The sequence below is a fragment of the Oncorhynchus mykiss genome, chromosome 16 (genome assembly GCF_013265735.2).
Source record: "Oncorhynchus mykiss isolate Arlee chromosome 16, USDA_OmykA_1.1, whole genome shotgun sequence".
NCBI classification, from domain to species: domain Eukaryota; kingdom Metazoa; phylum Chordata; class Actinopteri; order Salmoniformes; family Salmonidae; genus Oncorhynchus; species Oncorhynchus mykiss.
Window position 1 is genome coordinate 78167812 of NC_048580.1, and position 27079 is coordinate 78194890.

Genomic DNA, 27079 nt, shown 5'->3' on the forward strand with positions numbered 1-27079 from the left:
ATATCTGAATGGTCTGGATAGGTTGAACCAGGGTAGTAGGTGAGCGTCTACGATATTGCTAACAACGTACAGATCTACCAACAAAAGGTTACGGGCCAAGGCGAGGGGAGCTAATTGGGACCGTCTGTAAGACAGATGGAGACAGAGGGTAAATAACATTTGTATAAAATCATTTTTATTGTTGAACTTGACAAATGAAAACAACAATGACTGAATGAACCGGTGTGTGATTCTCTACTGTTATTGTTTCACTAACAGAACAGTCCAACAGAAACAGACTGGAGTAGAACAATCACTAAACAAACACACAGAATGACTTCCCACAACCCCCCTCTATCTCTGGCTAACACTGGCGCTCGTGTTAGCAGAGGTGACAACTGCCGGGGCGGCAGGAGGGGCGGTGGCTTCTCTGTACTGCTGAGTCCAGCTCTGAGGATCCTGTTCATGGAGCTAACAGACGGGAGAGAGGACCACCTCAGTTACACAGCCACAGTACCTAGTGAAAGTCCACACATCTTTGCAAGGTTTACATTCTGTTGCCTTAAAATGTCTAATTTAATCTAAAAATGGATTAAACTAAAAAAATGAATCCACACTGATCTACTCCACATTTTCAAAGTGAAAGAAATTAATTTCAGAAAATTTGTAAAATTAGAAAAGTACCAGGTTGTGCTCAGTAGCTGTGTGGTTGTGCTCAGTAGCTGTGTGGTTGTGCTCAGTAGCTGTGTGGTTGTGCTCAGTAGCTGTGTGGTTGTGCTCAGTAGTGATCAGTAGCTGTGTGGTTGTGATCAGTAGTTGTGTGGTTGTGCTCAGTAGTGGTCAGTAGCTGTGTGGTTGTGCTCAGTAGCTGTGTGGTTGTGCTCAGTAGTGATCAGTAGCTGTGTGGTTGTGCTCAGTAGTGATCAATAGTTGTGTGGTTGTGCTCAGTAGTGATCAGTAGTTGTGTGGTTGTGCTCAGTAGTGATCAGTAGTGATCAGTAGTGATCAGTAGTTGTGTGGTTGTGATCAGTAGTTGTGTGGTTGTGCTCAGTAGTTATCAATAGTTGTGTGGTTGTGCTCAGTAGTGGTCAGTAGCTGTGTGGTTGTGCCAGTAGTGATCAGTAGCTGTGTGGTTGTGCTCAGTAGTGATCAGTAGTTGTGTGGTTGTGCTCAGTAGTGATCAGTAGTTGTGTGGTTGTGCTCAGTAGTTGTGTGGTTGTGCTCAGTAGTGATCAATAGTTGTGTGGTTGTGCTCAGTAGTGGTCAGTAGCTGTGTGGTTGTGCCAGTAGTGATCAGTAGCTGTGTGGTTGTGCTCAGTAGTGATCAGTAGTTGTGTGGTTGTGCTCAGTAGTGATCAGTAGTGATCAGTAGTTGTGTGGTTGTGCTCAGTAGTTGTGTGGTTGTGCTCAGTAGTGATCAGTAGCTGTGTGGTTGTGCTCAGTAGTGATCAGTAGCTGTGTGGTTGTGCTCAGTAGTGATCAGTAGTTGTGTGGTTGTGCTCAGTAGTGATCAGTAGTGATCAGTAGTTGTGCTCAGTAGTGATCAGTAGTTGTGCTCAGTAGTGATCAGTAGCTGTGTGGTTGTGGAGAGTTGCGGGTCAGTAGTTGTGTGGTTGTGCTCAGTAGCTGTGTGGTTGTGATCAGTAGTTGTGTGGTTGTGCTCAGTAGCTGTGTGGTTGTGCTCAGTAGCTGTGTGGTTGTGCTCAGTAGCTGTGTGGTTGTGCTCAGTAGTGATCAGTAGTTGTGTGGTTGTGCTCAGTAGTGATCAGTAGCTGTGTGGTTGTGCTCAGTAGCTGTGCTCAGTAGTTGTGTGGTTGTGCTCAGTAGCTGTGTGGTTGTGCTCAGTAGCTGTGTGGTTGTGCTCAGTAGCTGTGTGGTTGTGCTCAGTAGTGATCAGTAGTTGTGTGGTTGTGCTCAGTAGTGATCAGTAGCTGTGTGGTTGTGCTCAGTAGTGATCAGTAGCTGTGTGGTTGTGCTCAGTAGTGGTCAGTAGTTGTGTGGTTGTGCTCAGTAGTGATCAGTAGCTGTGTGGTTGTGCTCAGTAGTGATCAGTAGCTGTGTGGTTGTGCTCAGTAGTGATCAGTAGCTGTGTGGTTGTGCTCAGTAGTTGTGTGGTTGTGCTCAGTAGTGTTCAGTAGCTGTGTGGTTGTGCTCAGTAGCTGTGTGGTTGTGCTCAGTAGTGGTCAGTAGCTGTGTGGTTGTGCTCAGTAGTGATCAGTAGTTGTGTGGTTGTGCTCAGTAGTGATCAGTAGTTGTGTGGTTGTGCTCAGTAGTGATCAGTAGTTGTGCTCAGTAGTGATCAGTAGCTGTGTGGTTGTGCTCAGTAGTGATCAGTAGCTGTGTGGTTGTGGAGAGTTGCGGGTCAGTAGTTGTGTGGTTGTGATCAGTAGTTGTGTGGTTGTGCTCAGTAGCTGTGTGGTTGTGCTCAGTAGCTGTGTGGTTGTGCTCAGTAGTGATCAGTAGTTGTGTGGTTGTGCTCAGTAGTGATCAGTAGTTGTGTGGTTGTGCTCAGTAGTGATCAGTAGTTGTGTGGTTGTGCTCAGTAGTGATCAGTAGCTGTGTGGTTGTGCTCAGTAGTGATCAGTAGTTGTGTGGTTGTGCTCAGTAGTGATCAGTAGCTGTGTGGTTGTGCTCAGTAGTGATCAGTAGCTGTGTGGTTGTGCTCAGTAGTGATCAGTAGCTGTGTGGTTGTGCTCAGTAGTGATCAGTAGTTGTGTGGTTGTGCTCAGTAGTGGTCCGTAGTTGTTTGGTTGTGCTCAGTAGTGATCAGTAGCTGTGTGGTTGTGCTCAGTAGTGATCAGTAGCTGTGTGGTTGTGCTCAGTAGTGATCAGTAGCTGTGTGGTTGTGCTCAGTAGTGATCAGTAGCTGTGTGGTTGTGCTCAGTAGTGATCAGTAGCTGTGTGGTTGTGCTCAGTAGTTGCGTGGTTGTGCTCAGTAGTGATCAATAGTTGTGTGGTTGTGCTCAGTAGTGATCAGTAGCTGTGTGGTTGTGCTCAGTAGTGATCAGTAGCTGTGTGGTTGTGCTCAGTAGCTGTGTGGTTGTGCTCAGTAGTGATCAGTAGTTGTGTGGTTGTGCTCAGTAGCTGTGTGGTTGTGCTCAGTAGTGATCAGTAGTTGTGTGGTTGTGCTCAGTAGTGATCAGTAGCTGTGTGGTTGTGCTCAGTAGTTGCGTGGTTGTGCTCAGTAGTGATCAATAGTTGCGTGGTTGTGCTCAGTAGTGATCAATAGTTGTGTGGTTGTGCTCAGTAGCTGTGTGGTTGTGCTCAGTAGTGATCAGTAGCTGTGTGGTTGTGCTCAGTAGTGATCAGTAGCTGTGTGGTTGTGCTCAGTAGCTGTGTGGTTGTGCTCAGTAGCTGTGTGGTTGTGCTCAGTAGTGATCAGTAGCTGTGTGGTTGTGCTCAGTAGCTGTGTGGTTGTGCTCAGTAGTGATCAGTAGTTGTGTGGTTGTGCTCAGTAGTGATCAGTAGTTGTGTGGTTGTGCTCAGTAGTGATCAGTAGCTGTGTGGTTGTGCTCAGTAGTGATCAGTAGATGTGTGGTTGTGCTCAGTAGTGATCAGTAGCTGTGTGGTTGTGCTCAGTAGTGATCAGTAGTTGTGTGGTTGTGCTCAGTAGTGATCAGTAGATGTGTGGTTGTGCTCAGTAGTGATCAGTAGATGTGTGGTTGTGCTCAGTAGTGATCAGTAGTTGTGTGGTTGTGCTCAGTAGTGATCAGTAGATGTGTGGTTGTGCTCAGTAGTGATCAGTAGTTGTGTGGTTGTGCTCCGTAGTGATCAGTAGCTGTGTGGTTGTGCTCAGTAGTGATCAGTAGTTGTGTGGTTGTGCTCAGTAGTGATCAGTAGCTGTGTGGTTGTGCTCAGTAGTGATCAGTAGCTGTGTGGTTGTGCTCAGTAGTGATCAGTAGATGTGTGGTTGTGCTCAGTAGTGATCAGTAGCTGTGTGGTTGTGCTCAGTAGTGATCAGTAGTTGTGTGGTTGTGCTCAGTAGTGATCAGTAGATGTGTGGTTGTGCTCAGTAGTGATCAGTAGTTGTGTGGTTGTGCTCAGTAGTGATCAGTAGCTGTGTGGTTGTGCTCAGTAGTGATCAGTAGTTGTGTGGTTGTGCTCAGTAGTGATCAGTAGCTGTGTGGTTGTGCTCAGTAGTGATCAGTAGCTGTGTGGTTGTGCTCAGTAGTGGTCAGTAGTTGTGTGGTTGTGCTCAGTAGTGATCAGTAGATGTGTGGTTGTGCTCAGTAGTGATCAGTAGTTGTGTGGTTGTGCTCAGTAGTGATCAGTAGCTGTGTGGTTGTGCTCAGTAGTGATCAGTAGTTGTGTGGTTGTGCTCAGTAGTGATCAGTAGATGTGTGGTTGTGCTCAGTAGTGATCAGTAGTTGTGTGGTTGTGCTCAGTAGTGATCAGTAGCTGTGTGGTTGTGATCAGTAGTGATCAGTAGCTGTGTGGTTGTGCTCAGTAGTGATCAGTAGTTGTGTGGTTGTGATCAGTAGTGATCAGTAGCTGTGTGGTTGTGCTCAGTAGTGATCAGTAGATGTGTGGTTGTGCTCAGTAGTGATCAGTAGTTGTGTGGTTGTGCTCAGTAGTGATCAGTAGCTGTGTGGTTGTGATCAGTAGTGATCAGTAGCTGTGTGGTTGTGCTCAGTAGTGATCAGTAGCTGTGTGGTTGTGATCAGTAGTGATCAGTAGCTGTGTGGTTGTGGAGAGTTGCAGGTCAGGAGTTGAACAAAGTGCAATGAGAAGTTATCGGGTGAAGTATGAAGCGAGTGATCAAAGACAGTTTGGCTCTATCCAATCAGAGGGGTACAGCCCGCCCTTCTCTTTACAGACAGGCAAACTATCCAGTTGAGGTATTTAAAACACAGAGCACGATCCTGAGGAAGACGAAGCTAGTAGGTAGAGCCCTGAACGACCCATGTCGCCGATGTTCAGGCCCAACACTATCCTGGCCCGTTTGCTTATGCCAAATTTAAGGCAAAGCCCAGCCGAATCCAGAAATAACTTCCTCCGTAGGTAAACACATCAGCCGCTCCGTCACGCGATCTCTCCCTGGGCAGCTCGCTCCACATGGCGGCTCTCAGTGTGTGAGTTTCCACAGCAACTGTTCTGCTTGAGCTGCTCAATGACGAGACAGTGCCTACAAAGTGTTCACACCGCTTGACTTTTCCACATGTTGTTGTGTTACAGCCTGAATTTAAAATGGATTACATTGAGATGTTGTATCACTGATCTACACACCACACCCCAGAAAGTCAAATTAAAAGCTGAAACGTCTTGAGTCGATAAGTATTCAACCACTTTGTTATGGCAAGTCTAAATACGTTCAGGAGTAAAAATGTGCTTAACAACTAGTCACTATTATTTAACACAGAATGAGTCAATGCAACGTATTATGTAAACATGATTAACTACCCCATCCCTGTACCCCACATATAGAATTATACTGTTTTTTTGTTACGTTAGTCTTATTCTAACATTTATTAAATTGTTTTTGTTCCCCCCTCAATCTACACACACTACCCATAATTACAAAGCAAAAACAGGTTTTTAGAAATGTTAGCAAATGTATTTAAAAAATAAACAGAAATATTACATTTGCATGCTTCACAGTAGGGATGGTGCCAGGTTTCCTCCGGACGTGACACTTGGCATTCAGGCCAAAGACTTCAATCTTGGATTCATCAGACCAGAGAATCTTGTTTCTTATGGTCTGAGAGTCTGTAGGTGTCTTTTGGCAAACTCCAAGCGGGCTGTCATTTGCCTTTTACTGAGGAGCGGCTTCCGTCTGGCCACTATACCATAAAGACCTGATTGGTGGAGTGCTGCAGAGACGGTTGTCCTTCTGGAAGGTTCTCCCATCTCAACAGAGAAACTCTGGAGCTCTGTCAGAGTGACCATCGGGTTCTTGGTCACCTCCCTGACCAAGGTTCTTCTCCCCCAATTGCCAGACGGCCAGCTCTAGGAAGAGTCTTGGTGGTTCCAAACGTCTTTAATTTAAGAATGATGGAGGCCACTGTGTTCTTGGGGACCTTCAATGCTGCAGAAATGTTTTGGTACCCTTCCCCAGATCTGTGCCAGATCTCTACAGACAATTCCTTCAACCTCATGGTTTGGTTTTTGCTCTGACATGCACTGTCAACTGTGGGACCATATATAGACAGGTGTGTGCCTTTCCAAATCAATCATGTCCAATCCAATTGAATTTACCACAGGTGGACTCCAATCAAGATGTAGAAACATCTGAAGGATGATCAATGGAAACAGGATGCACCTGAGATCAATTTCAAGTCTCATAGCAAAGGGTCTGAATATTTAAGTAAATAAGGTGTTTCAGTTTTTTATTTGTAATACATTTGCTATAATTTCTAAAAATCTACTTCCTATTTGTCATTATGGGGAATTGTATGTAGATTCATTTAATCAATTTTAGAATAAGGCTGTAACGTAACAAAATGTGGAAAATGTCAAGGAGTCGGAATACTTTCCAAATGCACTGTATACACTGGAGTTGCTTACTAAGACAGTGAATGTTCCTGATGGGCCTAGTTACAGATTTGACTCATATCGGCTTGACAATCAAACAACAAGACCTGCCTTCTAGCGATGAACAACAACCAAATGTGCAAGGGGTGTGTAGACTTTCACTATGCACTAAACACACACACGTTGATTACACACAATACCTACCCCGGGAGGCGGCAGTGTCTCACCTGTCCAATGAACTCCAGTAGTTTGACCTTTGACACCTCCATGTCCGCCCTCTGACCCCAACGGAACTCAAACTCCAACGGCTCTGTGTGTGGGATACGCACATACTCCAGGTACCTACACACACACACAGGTTTAGTCCGTTCATTTCACGGAGAGTTGAATCAACTGACAGGTAAAAATAATTGAGAGAAACACCAGAGAGGTCCAAGAACAGATCAGCAAATTTTATAAAGTCGACTACTCACAGCCTCTGGTTATCATACAGACACTCACAGCCTCTGGTTATCATACAGATACTCACAGTCTCTGGTTATCATACAGATACTCACAGTCTCTGGTTATCATACAGATACTCTCAGTCTCTGGTTATCATACAGATACTCACAGCCTCTGGTTATCATACAGATACTCACAGCCTCTGGTTATCATACAGATGCTCACAGCCTCTGGTTATCATACAGATACTCACAGCCTCTGGTTATCATACAGATACTCTCAGTCTCTGGTTATCATACAGATACTCTCAGTCTCTGGTTATCATACAGATACTCACAGTCTCTGGTTATCATACAGATACTCACAGTCTCTGGTTATCATACAGATACTCACAGTCTCTGGTTATCATACAGATACTCTCAGTCTCTGGTTATCATACAGATACTCTCAGTCTCTGGTTGTCATACAGATACTCACAGTCTCTGGTTATCATACAGATACTCACAGTCTCTGGTTATCATACAGATACTCACAGCCTCTGGTTATCATACAGATACTCTCAGTCTCTGGTTATCATACAGATACTCTCAGTCTCTGGTTATCATACAGATACTCACGTCACCCTGTTCTCTCACACGTAGTATAACGTTTAAAATGTGTTGAGTGGAAGGAGGTGCTGACAGTGATGTGGTCTCGGTTCTCATCTTCCTACTACTGCCCTGTGGTATAGACAGGTTCTCATCTTCCTACTACTGCCCGATGGTGAGGTATAGACAGGTTCTCATCTTCCTACTACTGCCCAATGGTGAGGTATAGACAGGTTCTCATCTTCCTACAACTGCCCTGTGGTATAGACAGGTTCTCATCTTCCTACTACTGCCCTATGGTATAGACAGGTTCTCATCTTCCTACTACTGCCCTATGGTATAGACAGGTTCTCATCTTCCTACTACTGCCCTATGGTATAGACAGGTTCTCATCTTCCTACTACTGCCCTATGGTATAGACAGGTTCTCATCTTCCTACTACTGCCCTATGGTATAGACAGGTTCTCATCTTCCTACTACTGCCTAATGGTATAGACAGGTTCTCATCTTCCTACAACTGCCCTGTGGTATAGACAGGTTCTCATCTTCCTACAACTGCCCTGTGGTATAGACAGGTTCTCATCTTCCTACTACTGCCCTGTGGTATAGACAGGTTCTCATCTTCCTACTACTGCCCTGTGGTGTGGTATAGACAGGTTCTCATCTTCCTACTACTGCCCTGTGGTATAGACAGGTTCTCATCTTCCTACTACTGCCCTATGGTGTGGTATAGACAGGTTCTCATCTTCCTACTACTGCCCTATGGTGTGTTATAGGCAGGTTCTTATCTTCCTACTACTGCCCTGTGGTAAAGACAGGTTCTCATCTTCCTACTACTGCCCTATGGTGTGGTATAGGCAGGTTCTCATCTTCCTACTACTGCCCTGTGGTATAGACAGGTTCTCATCTTCCTACTACTGCCCTATGGTGTGGTATAGGCAGGTTCTCATCTTCCTACTACTGCCCTGTGGTATAAACAGGTTCTCATCTTCCTACTACTGCCCTATGGTATAGACAGGTTCTCATCTTCCTACTACTGCCCTGTGGTATAGACAGGTTCTCATCTTCCTACTACTGCCCTGTGGTATAGACAGGTTCTCATCTTCCTACTAATGCCCTGTGGTATAGACAGGTTCTCATCTTCCTACTACTGCCCTGTGGCATAGACAGGTTCTCATCTTCCTACTACTGCCCTGTGGTGTGGTATAGACAGGTTCTCATCTTCCTACTACTGCCCTATGGTGAGGTATAGACAGGTTCTCATCTTCCTACTACTGCCCTGTGGTATAGACAGGTTCTCATCTTCCTACTACTGCCCTATGGTGTGGTATAGACAGGTTCTCATCTTCCTACTACTGCCCTATGGTGTGGTATAGGCAGGTTCTCATCTTCCTACTGCTGTCCTGTGGTATAGACAGGCTCTCATCTTCCTACTACTGCCCTGTGGTATAGACAGGCTCTCATCTTCCTACAACTGCCCTATGGTATAGACAGGTTCTCATCTTCCTACTACTGCCCTGTGGTATAAACAGGTTCTCATCTTCCTACTACTGCCCTGTGGTATAGACAGGTTCTCATCTTCCTACTACTGCCCTGTGGTATAAACAGGTTCTCATCTTCCTACTACTGCCCTATGGTATAGACAGGTTCTCATCTTCCTACTACTGCCCTGTGGTATAGACAGGTTCTCATCTTCCTACTACTGCCCTGTGGTATAGACAGGTTCTCATCTTCCTACTAATGCCCTGTGGTATAGACAGGTTCTCATCTTCCTACTACTGCCCTGTGGCATAGACAGGTTCTCATCTTCCTACTACTGCCCTGTGGTGTGGTATAGACAGGTTCTCATCTTCCTACTACTGCCCTATGGTGAGGTATAGACAGGTTCTCATCTTCCTACTACTGCCCTGTGGTATAGACAGGTTCTCATCTTCCTACTACTGCCCTATGGTGTGGTATAGACAGGTTCTCATCTTCCTACTACTGCCCTATGGTGTGGTATAGGCAGGTTCTCATCTTCCTACTGCTGTCCTGTGGTATAGACAGGCTCTCATCTTCCTACTACTGCCCTGTGGTATAGACAGGCTCTCATCTTCCTACAACTGCCCTATGGTATAGACAGGTTCTCATCTTCCTACTGCTGTCCTGTGGTATAGGCAGGTTCTCATCTTCCTACTACTGCCCTGTGGTATAGACAGGTTCTCATCTTCCTACTACTGCCCTATGGTGAGGTATAGGCAGGTTCTCATCTTCCTACTAATGCCCTGTGGTATAGACAGGTTCTCATCTTCCTACTACTGCCCTGTGGTGTGGTATAGACCATCACACCCAGACAATACAACCGAGTTGTTTCACTGCAGGTGAGCTGGTATATGAGTTCACAACTCATGTCTTACCATACTATTACCTCATATTACCCATTCAGGGTCGAGAGAGACTCACCTCTGACGGACAAACTCATCAGTAACGACCTTCTTCACGTCTCCAAAGATCTCGTGTCTCTCCCTGGGTCAAACAGGTCAACACACAGATCATACTTTAATCTCACTCCACAACTGGCTAGTGATGATCAAACCTGGTGACGGGACTGGGACAGTGAAGGAACCTATGATCATCAGCCACACAGACTTACCCTTGATCAACTCTCAGCTTCTTCAGTGTGTTCCACACCATACCTACAAACACAAAGCATGATGGGACATCTCAGTGAGGACAAGGGGCATACACACGACACTGTGATGTCATCAATAAGTGGGGGGTACAGACAAGAATTGGCAATTTTTTTTTTTTTTTTTTTTACAAAAACAGTGAGTTGTGGCCCCCCCATTGGCTACACTGGTGTCAGAATTGGGACAAAGCCAACAGAACACTCACTCTCCTTGACCACACCCCCCTTCATGAAGACGATGCTGAGGATTACGAAGAGTAGACCCGTCTTTGGATTACTGGGACTCCTGTAAAAACACACACACACACACACACACACACAGAGAGAGAGAGAGAGACTGTGTCTGTGCCTTGACCTAGGTTGGGCAAAACTAAACACGGCAGTCACGGCGGTGTTCGCCTTAGCAATCTCGCTAGAATAAAGACCTCCTCCATAACTGCCATTATTGAAAGATCATGATACCTCACATCTCAAAATAGGGCTACTTAATGTTAGATCCCTTACTTCAAAGGCAGTTATAGTCAATGAACTAATCACTGATCATAATCTTGATGTGTTTGGCCTGATTGAAACATGGCTTAAGCCTGATGAATTTACTGTGTTAAATGAGGCCTCACCTCCTGGTTACACTAGTGACCATATCTCCCGTGCATCCTGTAAAGGCAGAGGTGTTTCTAACATTCACGATAGCAAATTTCAATTTACAAAATAAAAACCGACATTTACGTATTTTGAGCTTCTAGTCATGAAATCTATGCAGCCTACTCAATCACTTTTTATAGCTACAGTTTACAGGCCTCCTGGGCCATATACAGCGTTCCTCATTGAGTTCCTTGAATTCCCTGAATCGGACCTTGTAGTCAAGTATTATAATTTTTGGTGACTTTAATATTCACATGGAAAAGTCCACAGACCCATTCCAGATGGCTTTCGGAGCCATCATCGACTTTCGGAGCCATCGTAGGTTTTGTCCAACATGTCTCTGGACCTACTCACTATCACAGTCATACTCTACTCTGTCACAGTCATACTAGTTTTGTCCAGTGGAATAAATGTTGTGGATCTTAATGTTTTTCCTCATAATCCTGGACTATCGGACCACCATTTTATTATATTTGCAATCGCAACAAATAATATGCTCAGACCCAACCAAGGAGCATCAAAAGTCGTGCTATAAATTATTGGACAACCCAAAGATTCCTTGATGTCCTTCCAGACTCCCTCCACCTACACAAGGAAGTCAGAGTACAAACATCAGTTAACCACCTAACTGAGGAACTCAATTTAACTTTGCGCAATACCAAAGATGCAGTCACACCCCTAAAAACAAACAACATTTGTCCTAAGAAACTAGCTCCCTGGTATACAGAAAATACCCGAGCTCTGAAGCTTCCAGAACACTGGAACAGAAATGCTGCTCCACCAAACTGGAAGTCTTCCAACTAGCTTGTAAAGACAGTACCGTGCAGTATCGAAGAGCCCTCACTGCTGCTCCATCAAACTGGAAGTCTTCCAACTAGCTTGTAAAGACAGTACCGAAGAGCCCTCACTGCTGCTCGATCATCCTATTTTTCAAACGTATTGAGAAAAATAAGAACAATCCCAAAATTTATTTTTGATACTGTCGCAAAGCTAACTTAAAAGCAGCATTTCCCAAGAGAAGATGGCTTTCATTTCAGCAGTGATTAATCCATAAAGAAAAGATCATGATCATTAGAAAGCAAATTACAGACTCCTCTTTAAATCTGCGTATTCCTGCAAAGCTCAGTTGTCCTGAGTCTGCACAACTCTGTCAGGACCTAGGGAGACACTCAAGTGTTTTAGTACTATATCTCTTGACACATTGATGAAAATAATCAATGCCTCTAAACCTTCAAGCTGCATACTGGACCCTATTCCAACTAAACTACTGAAAGAGCTGCTGCCTGTGCTTGGCCCTCCTATGTTGAACATAATAAACGGCTCTCTATCCACCGGATGTGTACCAAACTCACTAAAAGTGGCAGTAATAAATAAAGCCTCTTGAAAAAGCCAAACCTTGACCCAGAAAATATAAAAAAACTATTGGCCTATATCGAATCTCCCATTCCTCTCAATGTTAGAAAAAGCTGTTGCGCAGCAACTCACTGCCTTCCTGAAGACAAATAATGTATACGAAATGCTTCAGTCTGGTTTTAGACCCCATCATAGCACTGAGACTGCACTCGTGAAGGTGGTAAATGACCTTTTAATGGCATCAGACCGAGGCTCTGCATCCGTCCTCGTACTCCTAGACCTTAGTGCTGCTTTTGATACCATCGATCACCACATTCTTCTGGAGAGATTGGAAACCCAAATTGGTCAACACGGACAAGTTCTTGCCTGGTTAAGATCTTATCTGTCAGAAAGATATCAGTTTGTCTCTGTAGATGGTTTGTCTTCTGACAAATCAACTGTAAATTCTGGTATGCATCAAGGCTCCGTTTTAGGACCACTACTGTTTTGAAAACAGAGATGCTGGTTCTTGGTCCCAAGAAACAAAGAGATCTGTTGTTGGATCTGACAATTAATCTTGATGGTTGTACAGTCGTCTCAAATAAAACTGTGAAGGACCTCGGCGTTACTCTGGACCCTGATCTCTCTTTTGACGAACATATCAAGACTGTTTCAAGGACAGCTTTTTTCCATCTATGTAACATTGCAAAAAACTTTGTCCAAAAATAATGCTGAAAAATGTATCCATGCTTTTGTCACTGTGACTACTGCAATGCTCTACTTTCCACCTCCCCGGATAAAGCACTAAATAAACTTCAGTTAGTGATAAACACGGCTGCTAGAATCTTGACTAGAACCAATACATTTGATCATATTACTCCAGTTCTAGCCTCTATACACTGACTTCCTGTTAAGGCAAGCGTTGATTCGAAGGTTTTACTGCTAACCTACAAAGCATTACATGGGCTTGCTCTTACCTATCTTTCCGATTTGGTCCTGCCGTGCATACCTACACGTACGCTACGGTCACAAGACGCAGGCCTCTTTACTGTCCCTAGAATTTCTAAGCAAACAGCTGGAGGTAGGGCTTTCTCCTATAGAGCTCAATTTTTGTGGAATGGTCTGCCTACCCATGTGAGAGACGCAGACTCGGTCTCAACCTTTAAGTCTTATTGAAGACTCATCTCTTCAGTAGGTCCTATGATTGAGTGTAGTCTGGTCCAGGAGTGTGAAGGTGAACGGAAAGGCTCTGGAGCAACGAACCGCCCTTGCTGTCGCTGCCAGGTCGGTTCCCCTGGTTCCCCCGCATCTCAGTGCTAGAGGCGTCACTACAGACACCCTGGTTCAAATCCAGGCTGTATCACAACCAGCTGTGATTGGGAGTCCCATAGGGCAGCGCACAGTTGGCCCAGCGTCGTCCGGGTGTGGCCGGTGTAGGCCGCCATTGTAAATAAGACTTTGTTCTTGGTACTAGGGGGCAGTATTTTCATTTTTAGAAAAAAAAAACGTTCCCATTTTAAAAACGGGATATTTTGTCAGGAAAAGATGCTAGAATATGCATATAATTGACAGCTTTCGATAGAAAACACTAACGTTTCCAAAACTGTAAAGATATTGTCTGTGAGTATAACAGAACTGATGTTGCAAGCGAAAAATCCAATCCGGAAGTGCCCCAGGTTTTGAAAGCGCTGCGTTCCAATGTCTCCCTATATGGCTGTGAATGTACCATCAACGAGCTTACGCTTTCTACGTATTCCCCAAGGTGTCTACAGCATTTCTGTTGAAGAATAGCCGTATGGGGGCACATTGCGTAAGTGGTCACATGGTGGCTCCGAGAGAGATTCTCACGTAAAGTACAGAGGTAGCCATTACTCCAATCGGTCCTAGAGAAAAAGGAATTGTCCCGACGGAAATATTATCGAATAGATATTAGAAAAATACCTTGAGGATTGATTCTAAACAACGTTTGCCATGTTTCTGTAGATATTATGGAGCTAATTTGGAATATTTTTCAGCGTTGTGGTGACCGCAATTTCCTGCCGATTTCTCAGCCAAACGTGAAGAACAAACGGAGCTATTTCGCCTACAAAAATAATATTTTTGGAAAAAATGAACTTTGGCAGTCTACCTGGGAGTCTCGTGAGTGAAAACATCCGAAGTTCATCAAAGGTAAACGATTTAATTTGATTGCTTTTCTGATTTCCGTGACAAGGTTGGCTGCTGCTAGCAAGGCATAATGCTACGCTAGGCTATCGACAAAATTACACAAATGCTTGTCTAGCTTTGGCTGTAAAGCATATTTTGAAAATCTGAGATGACAGGGTGATTAACAAAAGGTTAAGCTGTGTCTCAATATATTTCATTTGTGAATTTCATGAATAGGAATATTTTCTAGGGATATTTATGTCTGTTGCGGTTTCAGGCAATGATTACGCTCCCGCATGCGGGTTTGGGAGTCACAAAAGGTTTTAACTGACTTGCCTAGTTAAATAAAGGTTCAATTTAATCAATATTTCCCACCACACAATGACCTACATGTTGAGAGATTCTCCCTCTAGTCTTTCCACACAGTGACCTACATGTTGAGAGATTCTCCCTCTAGCTGCTCCAGTTTGTTGATGAGGATGTAGACGTGGTTCTTAGAGTCGATCTCCACCAGCTTCAGACCAAACACTGTCTCAAAAACACATCCCACCCTCTTTATAATCTCAGGGTAGATGTTCCTGTACTCCTTCACAACATGTTTCACGATGTCTGGAGAGGGGGGGCAAGGTGGGGAGAATAGAGGGGAAGAGAGAGAGAAGATAAAATCAAGCTTTATTTATACAGCACATTTCAGACATGGAATGCAACACAATGTGTTTCACAGGTCAAAAACGAATAAAAACGACAAAAATAAAAACTTAAATATTCATTACACAAACACAAAGGAATAAAAACCCAGCGACTAAAAAGCAAACTAAGTAAAATCAAAGCTCAAGAAAAGGTGTGTTTTAGGATCTCTTTAAAATATGTCCACAGTTTCAGCCCCCCTCAGGTTATTGGCAGGCTATTCCAGAGGCTGGAGTCATAGTAACTAGAGGCTGGGGGCGTAGTAGCTAGAGGCTGGGGGCGCAGTAACTAGAGGCATAGTAACTAGAGGCTGAGAGCATAGAAACTAGAGACTGGAGGCATAGTAACTAGAGACTGGGGGCATAGTAACTAGAGACTGGGGGCATAGTAACTAGAGGCTGGCGGCATAGTAACTAGAGACTGGGGGCATAGTAACTAGAGACTGGGGGCATAGTAACTAGAGGCTGGCGGCATAGTAACTAGAGGCTGGGGGCGTAGTAACTAGAGGCTGGGGGTGTAGTAACTAGAGGCTGGGGGCGTAGTAACTAGAGGCTGGGGGCGTAGCAACTAGAGGCTGGGGGCGTAGTAACTAGAGGCTGGGGGCGCAGTAACTAGAGGCTGGGGGCGTAGTAACTAGAGGCTGGGGGCGTAGTAACTAGAGGCTGAGGGCATAGTAACTAGAGGCTGAGGGCGTAGTAACTAGAGGCTGGGGGCGTAGCAACTAGAGGCTGGGGGCGTAGTAACTAGAGGCTGGGGGCGTAGTAACTAGAGGCTGGGGCGTAGTAACTAGAGGCTGGGGCGTAGTAACTAGAGACTGGGGGCGCAGTAACTAGAGGCTGGGGGCGCAGTAACTAGAGGCATAGTAACTAGAGGCTGAGGGCATAGTAACTAGAGGCTGGAGGCATAGTAACTAGAGACTGGGGGCATAGTAACTAGAGGCTGGACGCGTAGTAACTAGAGCTGGGCGCGTAGTAACTAGAGGCTGGGCGCGTAGTAACTAGAGGCTGGGGGCGTAGTAACTAGAGGCTGGGGGCGTAGTAACTAGAGGCTGAGGGCCTAGTAACTAGAGGCTGAGGGCATATTAACTAGAGGCTGAGGGCGTAGTAACTAGAGGCTGAGGGAGTAGCAACTAAAGGCTGGGGGCATAGTAACTAGAGGCTGAGGGCGTAGTAACTAGAGGCTGGGGGCGTAGCAACTAGAGGCTGGGGGCGTAGTAACTAGAGGCTGGGGGTGTAGTAACTAGAGGCTGGGGGTGTAGTAACTAGAGGCTGGGGGTGTAGTAACTAGAGGCTGGGGCGTAGTAACTAGAGGCTGGGGGCGCAGTAACTAGAGGCTGGGGGCGCAGTAACTAGAGGCATAGTAACTAGAGGCTGAGGGCATAGTAACTAGAGGCTGGAGGCATAGTAACTAGAGACTGGGGGCATAGTAACTAGAGGCTGGGGGCATAGTAACTAGAGGCTGGGGGCGCAGTAACTAGAGGCTGGGGGCGTAGTAACTAGAGGCCGGGGGCGTAGTAACTAGAGGCTGGGGGCGTAGTAACTAGAGGCTGGGGGCATAGTAACTAGAGGCTGGGGGCGTAGTAACTAGAGGCTGAGGGCCTAGTAACTAGAGGCTGAGGGCGTAGTAACTAGAGGCTGAGGGCGTAGTAACTAGAGGCTGGGGGCATAGTAACTAGAGGCTGGGGGCATATTAACTAGAGGCTGAGGGAGTAGCAACTAAAGGCTGGGGGCGTAGTAACTAAAGGCTGGGTCGTAGTAACTAGAGGCTGGGGGCGTAGTAACTAGAGGCTGGGGGCGTAGTAACTAGAGGCTGGGGGCGTAGTAACTAGAGGCTGGGGGCGTAGTAACTAGAGGCTGGGGGCGTAGTAACTAGAGGCTGGGGGCGTAGTAACTAGAGGCTGGTGGCATAGTAACTAGAGGCTGGGGGCATAGTAACTAGAGGCTGGGGGCATAGTAACTAGAGGCTGGGGGCATAGTAACTAAAGGTTGGGGGCATAGTAACTAAAGGCTGGGGGCATAGTAACTAAAGGCTGGGGGCGTAGCAACTAAAGGCTGGGGGCGTAGCAACTAAAGGCGGGGGGCGTAGTAACTAAAGGCTGGGGGCGTAGTAACTAGAGGCATAGTAACTAGAGGCTGAGAGCATAGAAACTAGAGACTGGAGGCATAGTAACTAGAGACTGGGGGCATAGTAACTAGAGACTGGGGGCATAGTAACTAGAGGCTGGCGGCATAGTAACTAGAGGCTGGGGGCGTAGTAACTAGAGACTGGGGGTGTAGTAACTAGAGGCTGGGGGCGTAGTAACTAGAGGCTGGGGGCGTAGCAACTAGAGGCTGGGGGCGTAGTAACTAGAGGCTGGGGGCGCAGTAACTAGAGGCTGGGGGTGTAGTAACTAGAGGCTGGGGGCATAGTAACTAGAGGCTGAGGGCGTAGTAACTAGAGGCTGAGGGCGTAGTAACTAGAAGCTGGGGGCGTAGCAACTAGAGGCTGGGGGCGTAGTAACTAGAGGCTGGGGGCGTAGTAACTAGAGGCTGGGGCGTAGTAACTAGAGGCTGGGGCGTAGTAACTAGAGACTGGGGGCGCAGTAACTAGAGGCTGGGGGCGCAGTAACTAGAGGCATAGTAACTAGAGGCTGAGGGCATAGTAACTAGAGGCTGGAGGCATAGTAACTAGAGACTGGGGGCATAGTAACTAGAGGCTGGGGGCGCAGTAACTAGAGGCTGGACGCGTAGTAACTAGAGGCTGGGGGCGTAGTAACTAGAGGCTGGGGGCGTAGTAACTAGAGGCTGAGGGCCTAGTAACTAGAGGCTGAGGGCATAGTAACTAGAGGCTGAGGGCGTAGTAACTAGAGGCTGAGGGAGTAGCAACTAAAGGCTGGGGGCATAGTAACTAGAGGCTGAGGGCGTAGTAACAAGAGGCTGGGGGCGTAGCAACTAGAGGCTGGGGGCGTAGTAACTAGAGGCTGGGGGTGTAGTAACTAGAGGCTGGGGGTGTAGTAACTAGAGGCTGGGGGTGTAGTAACTAGAGGCTGGGGCGTAGTAACTAGAGGCTGGGGGCGCAGTAACTAGAGGCTGGGGGCGCAGTAACTAGAGCCATAGTAACTAGAGGCTGAGGGCATAGTAACTAGAGGCTGGAGGCATAGTAACTAGAGACTGGGGGCATAGTAACTAGAGGCTGGGGGCATAGTAACTAGAGGCTGGGGGCGCAGTAACTAGAGGCTGGGGGCGTAGTAACTAGAGGCTGGGGGCGTAGTAACTAGAGGCTGGGGGCGTAGTAACTAGAGGCTGGGGGCGTAGTAACTAGAGGCTGGGGGCGTAGTAACTAGAGGCTGAGGGCCTAGTAACTAGAGGCTGAGGGCGTAGTAACTAGAGGCTGAGGGCGTAGTAACTAGAGGCTGGGGGCATAGTAACTAGAGGCTGGGGGCATATTAACTAGAGGCTGAGGGAGTAGCAACTAAAGGCTGGGGGCGTAGTAACTAAAGGCTGGGTCGTAGTAACTAGAGGCTGGGGGCGTAGTAACTAGAGGCTGGGGGCGTAGTAACTAGAGGCTGGGGGCGTAGTAACTAGAGGCTGGGGGCGTAGTAACTAGAGGCTGGGGGCATAGTAACTAGAGGCTGGGGGCATAGTAACTAAAGGTTGGGGGCATAGTAACTAAAGGCTGGGGGCATAGTAACTAAAGGCTGGGGGCGTAGCAACTAAAGGCTGGGGGCGTAGCAACTAAAGGCGGGGGGCGTAGTAACTAAAGGCTGGGGGCGTAGTAACTAGAGCCTGGGGGCATAGTAACTAGAGGCTGGGGGCATAGTAACTAAAGGCTTTGGGCATAGCAACTAGAGGCTGGGGGCATAGCAACTAGAGGCTGAGGGCATAGTAACTAAAGGCTGGGGGCGCAGTAACTAGAGGCATAGTAACTAGAGGCTGAAGGCATAGTAACTAGAGGCTGAGGGCATAGTAACTAGAGGCTGGGGGCATAGTAACTAGAGGCCTTAGGGCATAGCAACTAGAGGCTGAGGGCATAGCAACTAAAGGCTGGGGGCGCAGTAACTAGAGGCTGGGGGCATAATAACTAAATCCTGGGGGCATAGTAGTGGTAAATGAGCCAACACAGAGACAGTTACTACTGAGACTCTAGTAACTAGAGGCTGCAGGCGTAGTAACTACAGGCTAGGGGGCATAGTAACTAGAGGCTGGGGAGCGTAGTAACTAGAGGCTGGGGGGCGTAGTAACTAGAGGCTGGGGGCATAGTAACTAGAGCCTGGGGGCATAGTAACTAGAGGCTAGGGGGCGTAGTAACTAGAGGCTGGGGGGGCGTAGTAACTAGAGGCTGGGGGGCGTAGTAACTAGAGGCTGGGGGTGTAGTAACTAGAGGCTGGGGGGCGTAGTAACTAGAGTCTGGGGGTGTAGTAACTAGAGGCTGGGGGGCGTAGTAACTAGAGGCTGGGGGTGTAGTAACTAGAGGCTGGGGGTGTAGTAACTAGAGGCTGGGGGTGTAGTAACTAGAGGCTGGGGGGCATAGTAACTAGAGACTGGGGGGCGTAGTAACTAGAGGCTGGGGGTGTAGTAACTAGAGGCTGGGGGGCATAGTAACTAGAGACTGGGGGTGTAGTAACTAGAGGCTGGGGGGCGTAGTAACTAGAGGCTGGGGGTGTAGTAACTAGAGGCTGGGGGCGTAGTAACTAGAGGCTGGGGGCGTAGTAACTAGAGGCTGGGGGCGTAGTAACTAGAGGCTGGGGGCGTAGTAACTAGAGGCTGAGGGCCTAGTAACTAGAGGCTGAGGGCGTAGTAACTAGAGGCTGAGGGCGTAGTAACTAGAGGCTGGGGGCATAGTAACTAGAGGCTGGGGGCATATTAACTAGAGGCTGAGGGAGTAGCAACTAAAGGCTGGGGGCGTAGTAACTAAAGGCTGGGTCGTAGTAACTAGAGGCTGGGGGCGTAGTAACTAGAGGCTGGGGGCGTAGTAACTAGAGGCTGGGGGCGTAGTAACTAGAGGCTGAGGGCATAGTAACTAGAGGCTGGTGGCATAGTAACTAGAGGCTGGGGGCATAGCAACTAGAGGCTGAGGGCATAGTAACTAAAGGCTGGGGGCGCAGTAACTAGAGGCTAAGTAACTAGAGGCTGAAGGCATAGTAACTAGAAGCTGAGGGCATAGTAACTAGAGGCTGGGGGCATAGTAACTAGAGGCCTTAGGGCATAGCAACTAGAGGCTGAGGGCATAGCAACTAAAGGCTGGGGGCGCAGTAACTAGAGGCTGGGGGCATAATAACTAAATCCTGGGGGCATAGTAGTGGTAAATGAGCCAACACAGAGACAGTTACTACTGAGACTCTAGTAACTAGAGGCTGCAGGCGTAGTAACTAGAGGCTAGGGGGCATAGTAACTAGAGGCTGGGGAGCGTAGTAACTAGAGGCTGGGGGGCGTAGTAACTAGAGGCTGGGGGCATAGTAACTAGAGCCTGGGGGCATAGTAACTAGAGGCTAGGGGGCGTAGTAACTAGAGGCTGGGGGGGCGTAGTAACTAGAGGCTGGGGGGCGTAGTAACTAGAGGCTGGGGGCGTAGTAACTAGAGGCTGGGGGGCGTAGTAACTAGAGGCTGGGGGGCGTAGTAACTAGAGGCTGGGGGGCGTAGTAACTAGAGGCTGGGGTGTATAGTAACTAGAGGCTGGGGGGCGTAGTAACTAGAGGCTGGGGGGCGTAGTAACTAGAGGCTGGGGGCATAGTAACTAGAGGCTAGGGGGCGTAGTAACTAGAGACTGGGGGTGTAGTAACTAGAGGCTGGGGGGCGTAGTAACTAGAGGCTGGGGGGTATAGTAACTAGAGGCTGGGGGGTATAGTAACTAGAGGCTGGGGGGCGTAGTAACTAGAGGCTGGGGGGCGTAGTAACTAGAGGCTGGGGGTGTAGTAACTAGAGGCTGGGGGGCATAGTAACTAGAGACTGGGGGTGTAGTAACTAGAGGCTGGGGGGCGTAGTAACTAGAGGCTGGGGGTGTAGTAACTAGAGGCTGGGGGTGTAGTAACTAGAGGCTGGGGGGCATAGTAACTAGAGACTGGGGGTGTAGTAACTAGAGGCTGGGGGGCGTAGTAACTAGAGGCTGGGGGTGTAGTAACTAGAGGCTGGGGGGCATAGTAACTAGAGACTGGGGGTGTAGTAACTAGAGGCTGGGGGTGTAGTAACTAGAGGCTGGGGGGCGTAGTAACTAGAGGCTGGGGGTGTAGTAACTAGAGGCTGGGGGGCATAGTAACTAGAGACTGGGGGTGTAGTAACTAGAGGCTGGGGGGCATAGTAACTAGAGACTGGGGGTGTAGTAACTAGAGCCTGGGGGCATAGTAACTAGAGACTGGGGGTGTAGTAACTAGAGGCTGGGGGGCATAGTAACTAGAGACTGGGGGTGTAGTAACTAGAGACTGGGGGCATAGTAACTAGAGCCTGGGGGCGTAGTAACTAGAGGCTGGGGGTGTAGTAACTAGAGACTGGGGGTGTAGTAACTAGAGGCTGGGGGCATAGTAACTAGAGGCTGGGGGGCATAGTGTAATGTGTGATCTCCGCCTGGACTTGGTCAGTACCCGTGCTGCAGCATTCTGTATGTTTTGCAGTTGACCAATGGCTTTCATGGGTAGACCAGACAGGAGAGCATCACAGTAGTCAAGCCTGCTTGTAATGAAAGCATGGATGAGTCTCTGTATCAGCCTGAGAGAGAAACAGCTGCACCTTGGAAATGTTCCTCAGGTGGTGAAAATCTATGTCACATTCCTGAAGTGTGATTCTAAATGTAGTTCAGGATCTAATATAGCATGTCGTTTTTTACCTGGTGTTTTATCTTTATTGCCCATTAAAATGTGCGGCCAGATTCTCTCTGTGCTTTGGCTCCAACAATAAGTTCCTCTGTCTTATCTTGATTTAGCTGGAAGAAGTTGTGAGCCATCCAATAATTTTAATCACAAATACAGTCTAATAATTTATCTGTGGAGCTAAAATCCTCTGGTTACACAGAAATATGAAGTTCGGTATCATCTGCGTAGCAGTGAAAATCAATACTCTGCTTTCTGATAACACTGGCAAGGGGTAATGTACAGTACATTCAGAAAGTATTCAGACCCCTTCACCTTTTCCACATTTTGTTTAGTTTCAGGCTTATTTTAAAATAGACTAAAATATATATTTTTCCTCAATTTACACACAATACCCCATAATGACAAAGAGAAAACAGGTTTTAGCTCCACGGATAAATTATTAGACTGTATCAACTAAATCAAGACCAAGGTACTTATTGTTGGAGCAAAGCACAGAGAGAGAATCTGTGCTTCCAAAAACCAATTTAGAACTGGCCATCAGGATCATTTACCACTTAGGCTGTCTCTGTGTTGGCTCTAGGATCATTTACCACTAACACTGTCTCTGTGTTGGCTCCAGGATCATTTACCACTAAGGCTGTCTCTGTGTTGGCTCCAGGATCATTTACCACTAAGGCTGTCTCTGTGTTGGCTCCAGGATCATTTATCACTAAGACTGTCTCTGTGTTGGCTCTAGGATCATTTACCACTTTAACTAAGGCTGTCTCTGTGTTGGACCTGAAACCAGAATTTTTTTAAATACAGTTGGCACTTAAAATATTTTGCTGTTTGAAAACCAAATGCTCTAGAATTTTGCTTAAGAATGGAAGGTTGAAGATTGGCCCGATAATTGGTAAGAGTTGAAGAATCTAGATTCTCTTTCTTCAGAAGGGGTTTCACCATAGCAGTTTTTAGTTCAGTGGGGGAAATGCCTTAAGCAGGGCTTAACAAGCACTTTCACATCAGATATTATATAAAAACTGTTTTGAAGAAGGTGGTGGGGATAGGACCGAGGGGGCAGGTAGAAGGCTTAAGTTGTGATATCACTTTCCTGAGCATGTCTGTGTCAACCAGGGAAAATAAATCCATAGTGCCTTTGCGTGGTAGGCTAGAGCACATATAGAACTTCTCATCAGGTCTTGCTTGACCTTGACTGATGCCCAACATTATGTTGGGTATCTCAGAAAAATGCCGCAAACTCATTACATTTAGATATGCAGTAAAGTTCACATAGGTTTGAGGGGGGTAGGACTTATGGTCGAGAAGAGATCTCTCAAATTATTCTGATTATTAGTCATCAAATTAGAAAAACTTGCACGTCTGGCATTTCTAATGGCCTTGTTCTACACTATCTACAGCAGTGTGGACACCCCTTCAAATTAGAGGATTTGAGCCTCCCGGGTGGCGCAGTGGTTAAGGGCGCTGTACTGCAGCGCCAGCTGTGTCATCAGAGTCCCTGGGTTCGCGCCCAGGCTCTGTCGTAGAGGTGGGAGGTCCGTGAGGTCCGTGGGGCATTGCTGACAGGTGTATAAAATTGAGCCATGGGAAACATTGGCAGTAGAATGGCCTTACTGAAGAGCTCAGTGACTATCAATGTGGCACCATCATAGGATGCCACCTTTCCAACAAGTCAACTAGAGCTGCCCCGGTTAAATGTAAGTGATGTTATTGTGAAGTGGAAACGTCTAGTAGCAACAACGACTCAGCCGTGAAGTGGAAGGCCACACAAGCTCACAGAACGGGACCGCCGAGTGCTGAAGCACGTAGAGCGTAAAAATCGTCTGTTGCAACACTCACTACCGAGTTCCAAACGGCATCTGGAAGCAACAAATAACTGTTAGTCGGGAGCTTCATGAAATGGGTTTCCGTGGCCGAGCAGCCGCAATGACTGCAATGACAACCTTTGGCTGGAGGATGTAAAGCTCGCCGCCATTGGACTCTGGAGCAGTGGAAACGCATTCTCTGTGATGAAACATGATTCTCCATCTGACAGTCGGACTAACAAATCTGGGATTGGCGGATGCCAGGAGAACTCTACCTGCTTGTATAGTGCCCACTGTAAAGTTTGGTGGAGGAGGAATAATGGTCTGGGCTGTTTTCATGGTTCGGGCCCCTTAGTTCCAGTGAAGGGAAATCTTAATGCAAACAATAAACAATAACATTCTAGATGATTCTATGCTACCATCTTTGTGGCAACAGTTTGGGGAAGGCCCTTTCCTGTTTCAGCATAACAATGCCCCTGTGCACAACGCAAGGTCCATCCAGAAATGGTTTGTCGAGATCGGTGTGGAAAAACATTTGACTGGCCTGCACAGAGTCCTGACCTCAACCCCATCGAACACCTTTGGGTTGAATTGGAACTGACTGACTGTGGAAAGCAAGTGGAGGCTGTTACAATAGCAAAGGGGGAGCAACTCCATATTAATGCCCATGATTTTGGAATGAGATGTTGGACAAGCAGGTGTCCACATCCTGTTGGTCATGTAGTCTAGAGCCTGGACCAATCAAATCAATTTCAGTCAGGACTCTGTGCAGGCCAGTCAAATGTTTTTCCACACCGATCTCGACAAACCATTTCTGGATGGACCTTGCGTTGTGCACAGGGGCATTGTTGTGCTGAAACAGGAAAGGGCCTTCCCCAAACTGTTGCCACAAATCTGCCGTTCCCTGTAGTCATCAGTGTGTTAATTTTTTTATCGTTGGGGCAGCAGGGTAGCCTAGTGGTTAGAGCGTTGGACTAGTAAAAGGTTGCAAGTTCAAACCCCCGAGCTGACAAGGTACAAATCTGCCGTTCTGCCCCTGAACAGGCAGTTAACCCACTGTTCCTAGGCCGTCATTGAAAATAAGAATTTGTTCTTTAATGGTCTTGCCTAGTTAAATAAAAAAAATCAAACAGTGGGCTTAAAACATCAGACAAGCTCAGTGCATATAGTTGATTTGATTAAAACACATAGGATGTGTCTATATGGAAAAATAACATATTTTAACATTTTGACCAATGGATTGGTTGAAATAACAGACTCTTGGTCGACAAAGATAGATTTTTTTGTCGGGGACAGCCCTAATTGAATTAGTACCTTTTCGTTGGCACGACTGGCTAAGACATTGTTAATAAAGCATAAGTAGTTGGAGCCCAGTGAGAGAGCATGAAGGAAGCTGTAGTGTTTCATCAGCTCCTACCTGCTCTGCGGATGGGGAACTTTTTCTGGTCCTTAACGAAGATGAACTGGACAACCTCAGCTGTCTAGGGAAAGAGATAGATATGAGAGAGAGAGAGAGATATATGAGAGAGAAATATGAGAGAGAGATATGTGAGAGATATGAGAGATAGTGTGTGTGTGTGTATTACCTTCAGGTCGACCTGAGCAGGTGTCAGTCTGTCCAGACCCTTCTGTACCTGCGACGTACTGGGCTGGGTGAAGGACGGGTCATCCTCATCATCACCTAGCACCGCCTCCCAACGCTGGGACTAACAGAGACAAAGACACCAGCATCATCATCATCATCAGAAAGGGATGGGTTTTCTAGAGATGCTGGAGAGGGGGGGGGGGGGGGGGGGGGGGGGGGCGATGTAGGTATAGAGAGATGAAGTAGGTGTGTTGTTAGTTACCCGAACTCCTTTGTTCTGGGAGCTCTGTGTGTTGGATGCTCTCTTTCTCTGAGACATCACGGCTCTGACTGGGGGGGGGACAATATCAACAACACAAGTGTAGCCCCTTCACCTTTCAACTACCGTTAGCTATTATCGTTCTGGCTGGCGTAACGTTAGCTAGCTAGCTAGTGATGGACACACCAAAGCCAGCAAGCTAGCTACCGAAGCAAACTGGGCAACATTAATGTAAAATAATGTATCAAAAGCAATCTAAAATGTATTTAAGCCGAGAAAAGTATTAATGCTAGTAACGTTAAGTAGCTATTCACTCACAAAAAGGCTGTTTAGAAACTTCTTCCGCTTCTCAAACTCCCGCTTGTCGAGACGCGTGTTGATGACGTACAATTTTCATATTTTTCTTCTTCAAAGATTCATTAAACTAAGATAGACAACAGCCTCTCGTTTCAATTGAAAATGAGTCATAGTGGACAGAGCCAAGCACGCGCTAGCGAGATCCTATTGGCACGTTTCATCTGCATATTTTCGTTAGGAAACGCCTACTCAATGCAGTGCGCCTTTGCACTCCTTCTACAAAACTTAGTCCACTCTGTTCATAACATATTTTAGTTTTGGGAATAGAAAACTGTATTGAAATCAAATGTTTAATCGATGAGAAAATGTGCAAAATTTCGGCCAAAATCCATTTCGTTTCATCTTCTCCCAATACCGGCCAGTGGGCTTCCTCTCACTTCCATATTTGGTAGTGAGTGGAAACGCCAAGCGGATGCTTCACGTTTATACATCCTGGTGAAATCTGTCTCATTGTTCTATCTGTGCTTCTTCTGTGGGTTTTATGGCAGACTACAACCCACAAAGGTGTATTGCCGCCACCAAATGGACAAGTTGAAAAAACAATTAAAAAGAAAATCAATACCTGATAGGGAAAACTAACTTATTTAATTCACCCAAATGAAAATTGTACATTGACATAACCAAAACTCCCACTTATTCCTTCCTTCAAATCTCCCTTCTCAGACTCTAGGGCCTGAGAGAGTGGTACAGCTTGTGACAATACTCCATGCAAGTCCTCCGCAGAGAAATATTTCAGCCGCTTCCACAATTATATCTATTTTCCTGGACCTCCTTTCCACTTTGGCAGTGCCGAGTGGTGCAGCGGTCTAAGGCACTGCATCTCAATGCACTACAGTAGCTGGTTCAGTTAAGAACAAATTCTTATTTACAATGACGACCTACACCGGCCAAACCCGGACAATGCTGGGCCAATTGTGCGCCGCCCTATGGGACTCCCAATCACGACCGGTTGTGATACAGCCTGGAGAACATTACCAACCTCTACGCTCTGTATTTCCCACTGGCTGCCCCACCACCATAGAAAGCCCAGAGCTGGGCTGAAACACCTGCACTTTGGAGCTGCCTGACTCCAGAAAGCAAAAAAAGAGACCAAGTTTGTATGGAGGCTTTATTAGCTCAGTTATTTTTTTGCTTACATTGTTGCAAACTGATATGTGACACGTATTAATGCCAAAATAACATGCAAAACAGGCACCAAAAATATTGTTGAGCTGGAGCCCCACCTGCCCTGAACGACAGGTCGCCACTGGCATCCTGCACTATGTTCCCTCCCACAGTCACCGTCATCATGTTCCCCTCCACACTTGGTACATCTTTTCTTTACACTGAGCAGCTACATG

The 27079-nt window shown here is 46.8% G+C and overlaps 1 protein-coding gene across 1 annotated transcript; it reads right to left on the bottom strand.

Moving 5' to 3' along the window:
• Positions 1-153: 153 nt before the first annotated feature.
• ndnl2 (necdin-like 2) lies at positions 154-25856 on the bottom strand. The gene is made up of 10 exons (XM_021567185.2): positions 25701-25856; positions 25386-25453; positions 25125-25244; positions 24956-25019; positions 14703-14877; positions 10356-10435; positions 10114-10156; positions 9924-9986; positions 6678-6792; positions 154-450 (listed from the first exon to the last, which is right to left on the bottom strand). The coding sequence occupies exons 2-10, from the start codon at positions 25440-25442 to the stop codon at positions 334-336; spliced, it is 834 nt and encodes a 277-aa protein (XP_021422860.1). The 5' UTR covers positions 25443-25453; positions 25701-25856; the 3' UTR covers positions 154-333.
• Between the last annotated feature and the right edge of the window lie 1223 nt (positions 25857-27079).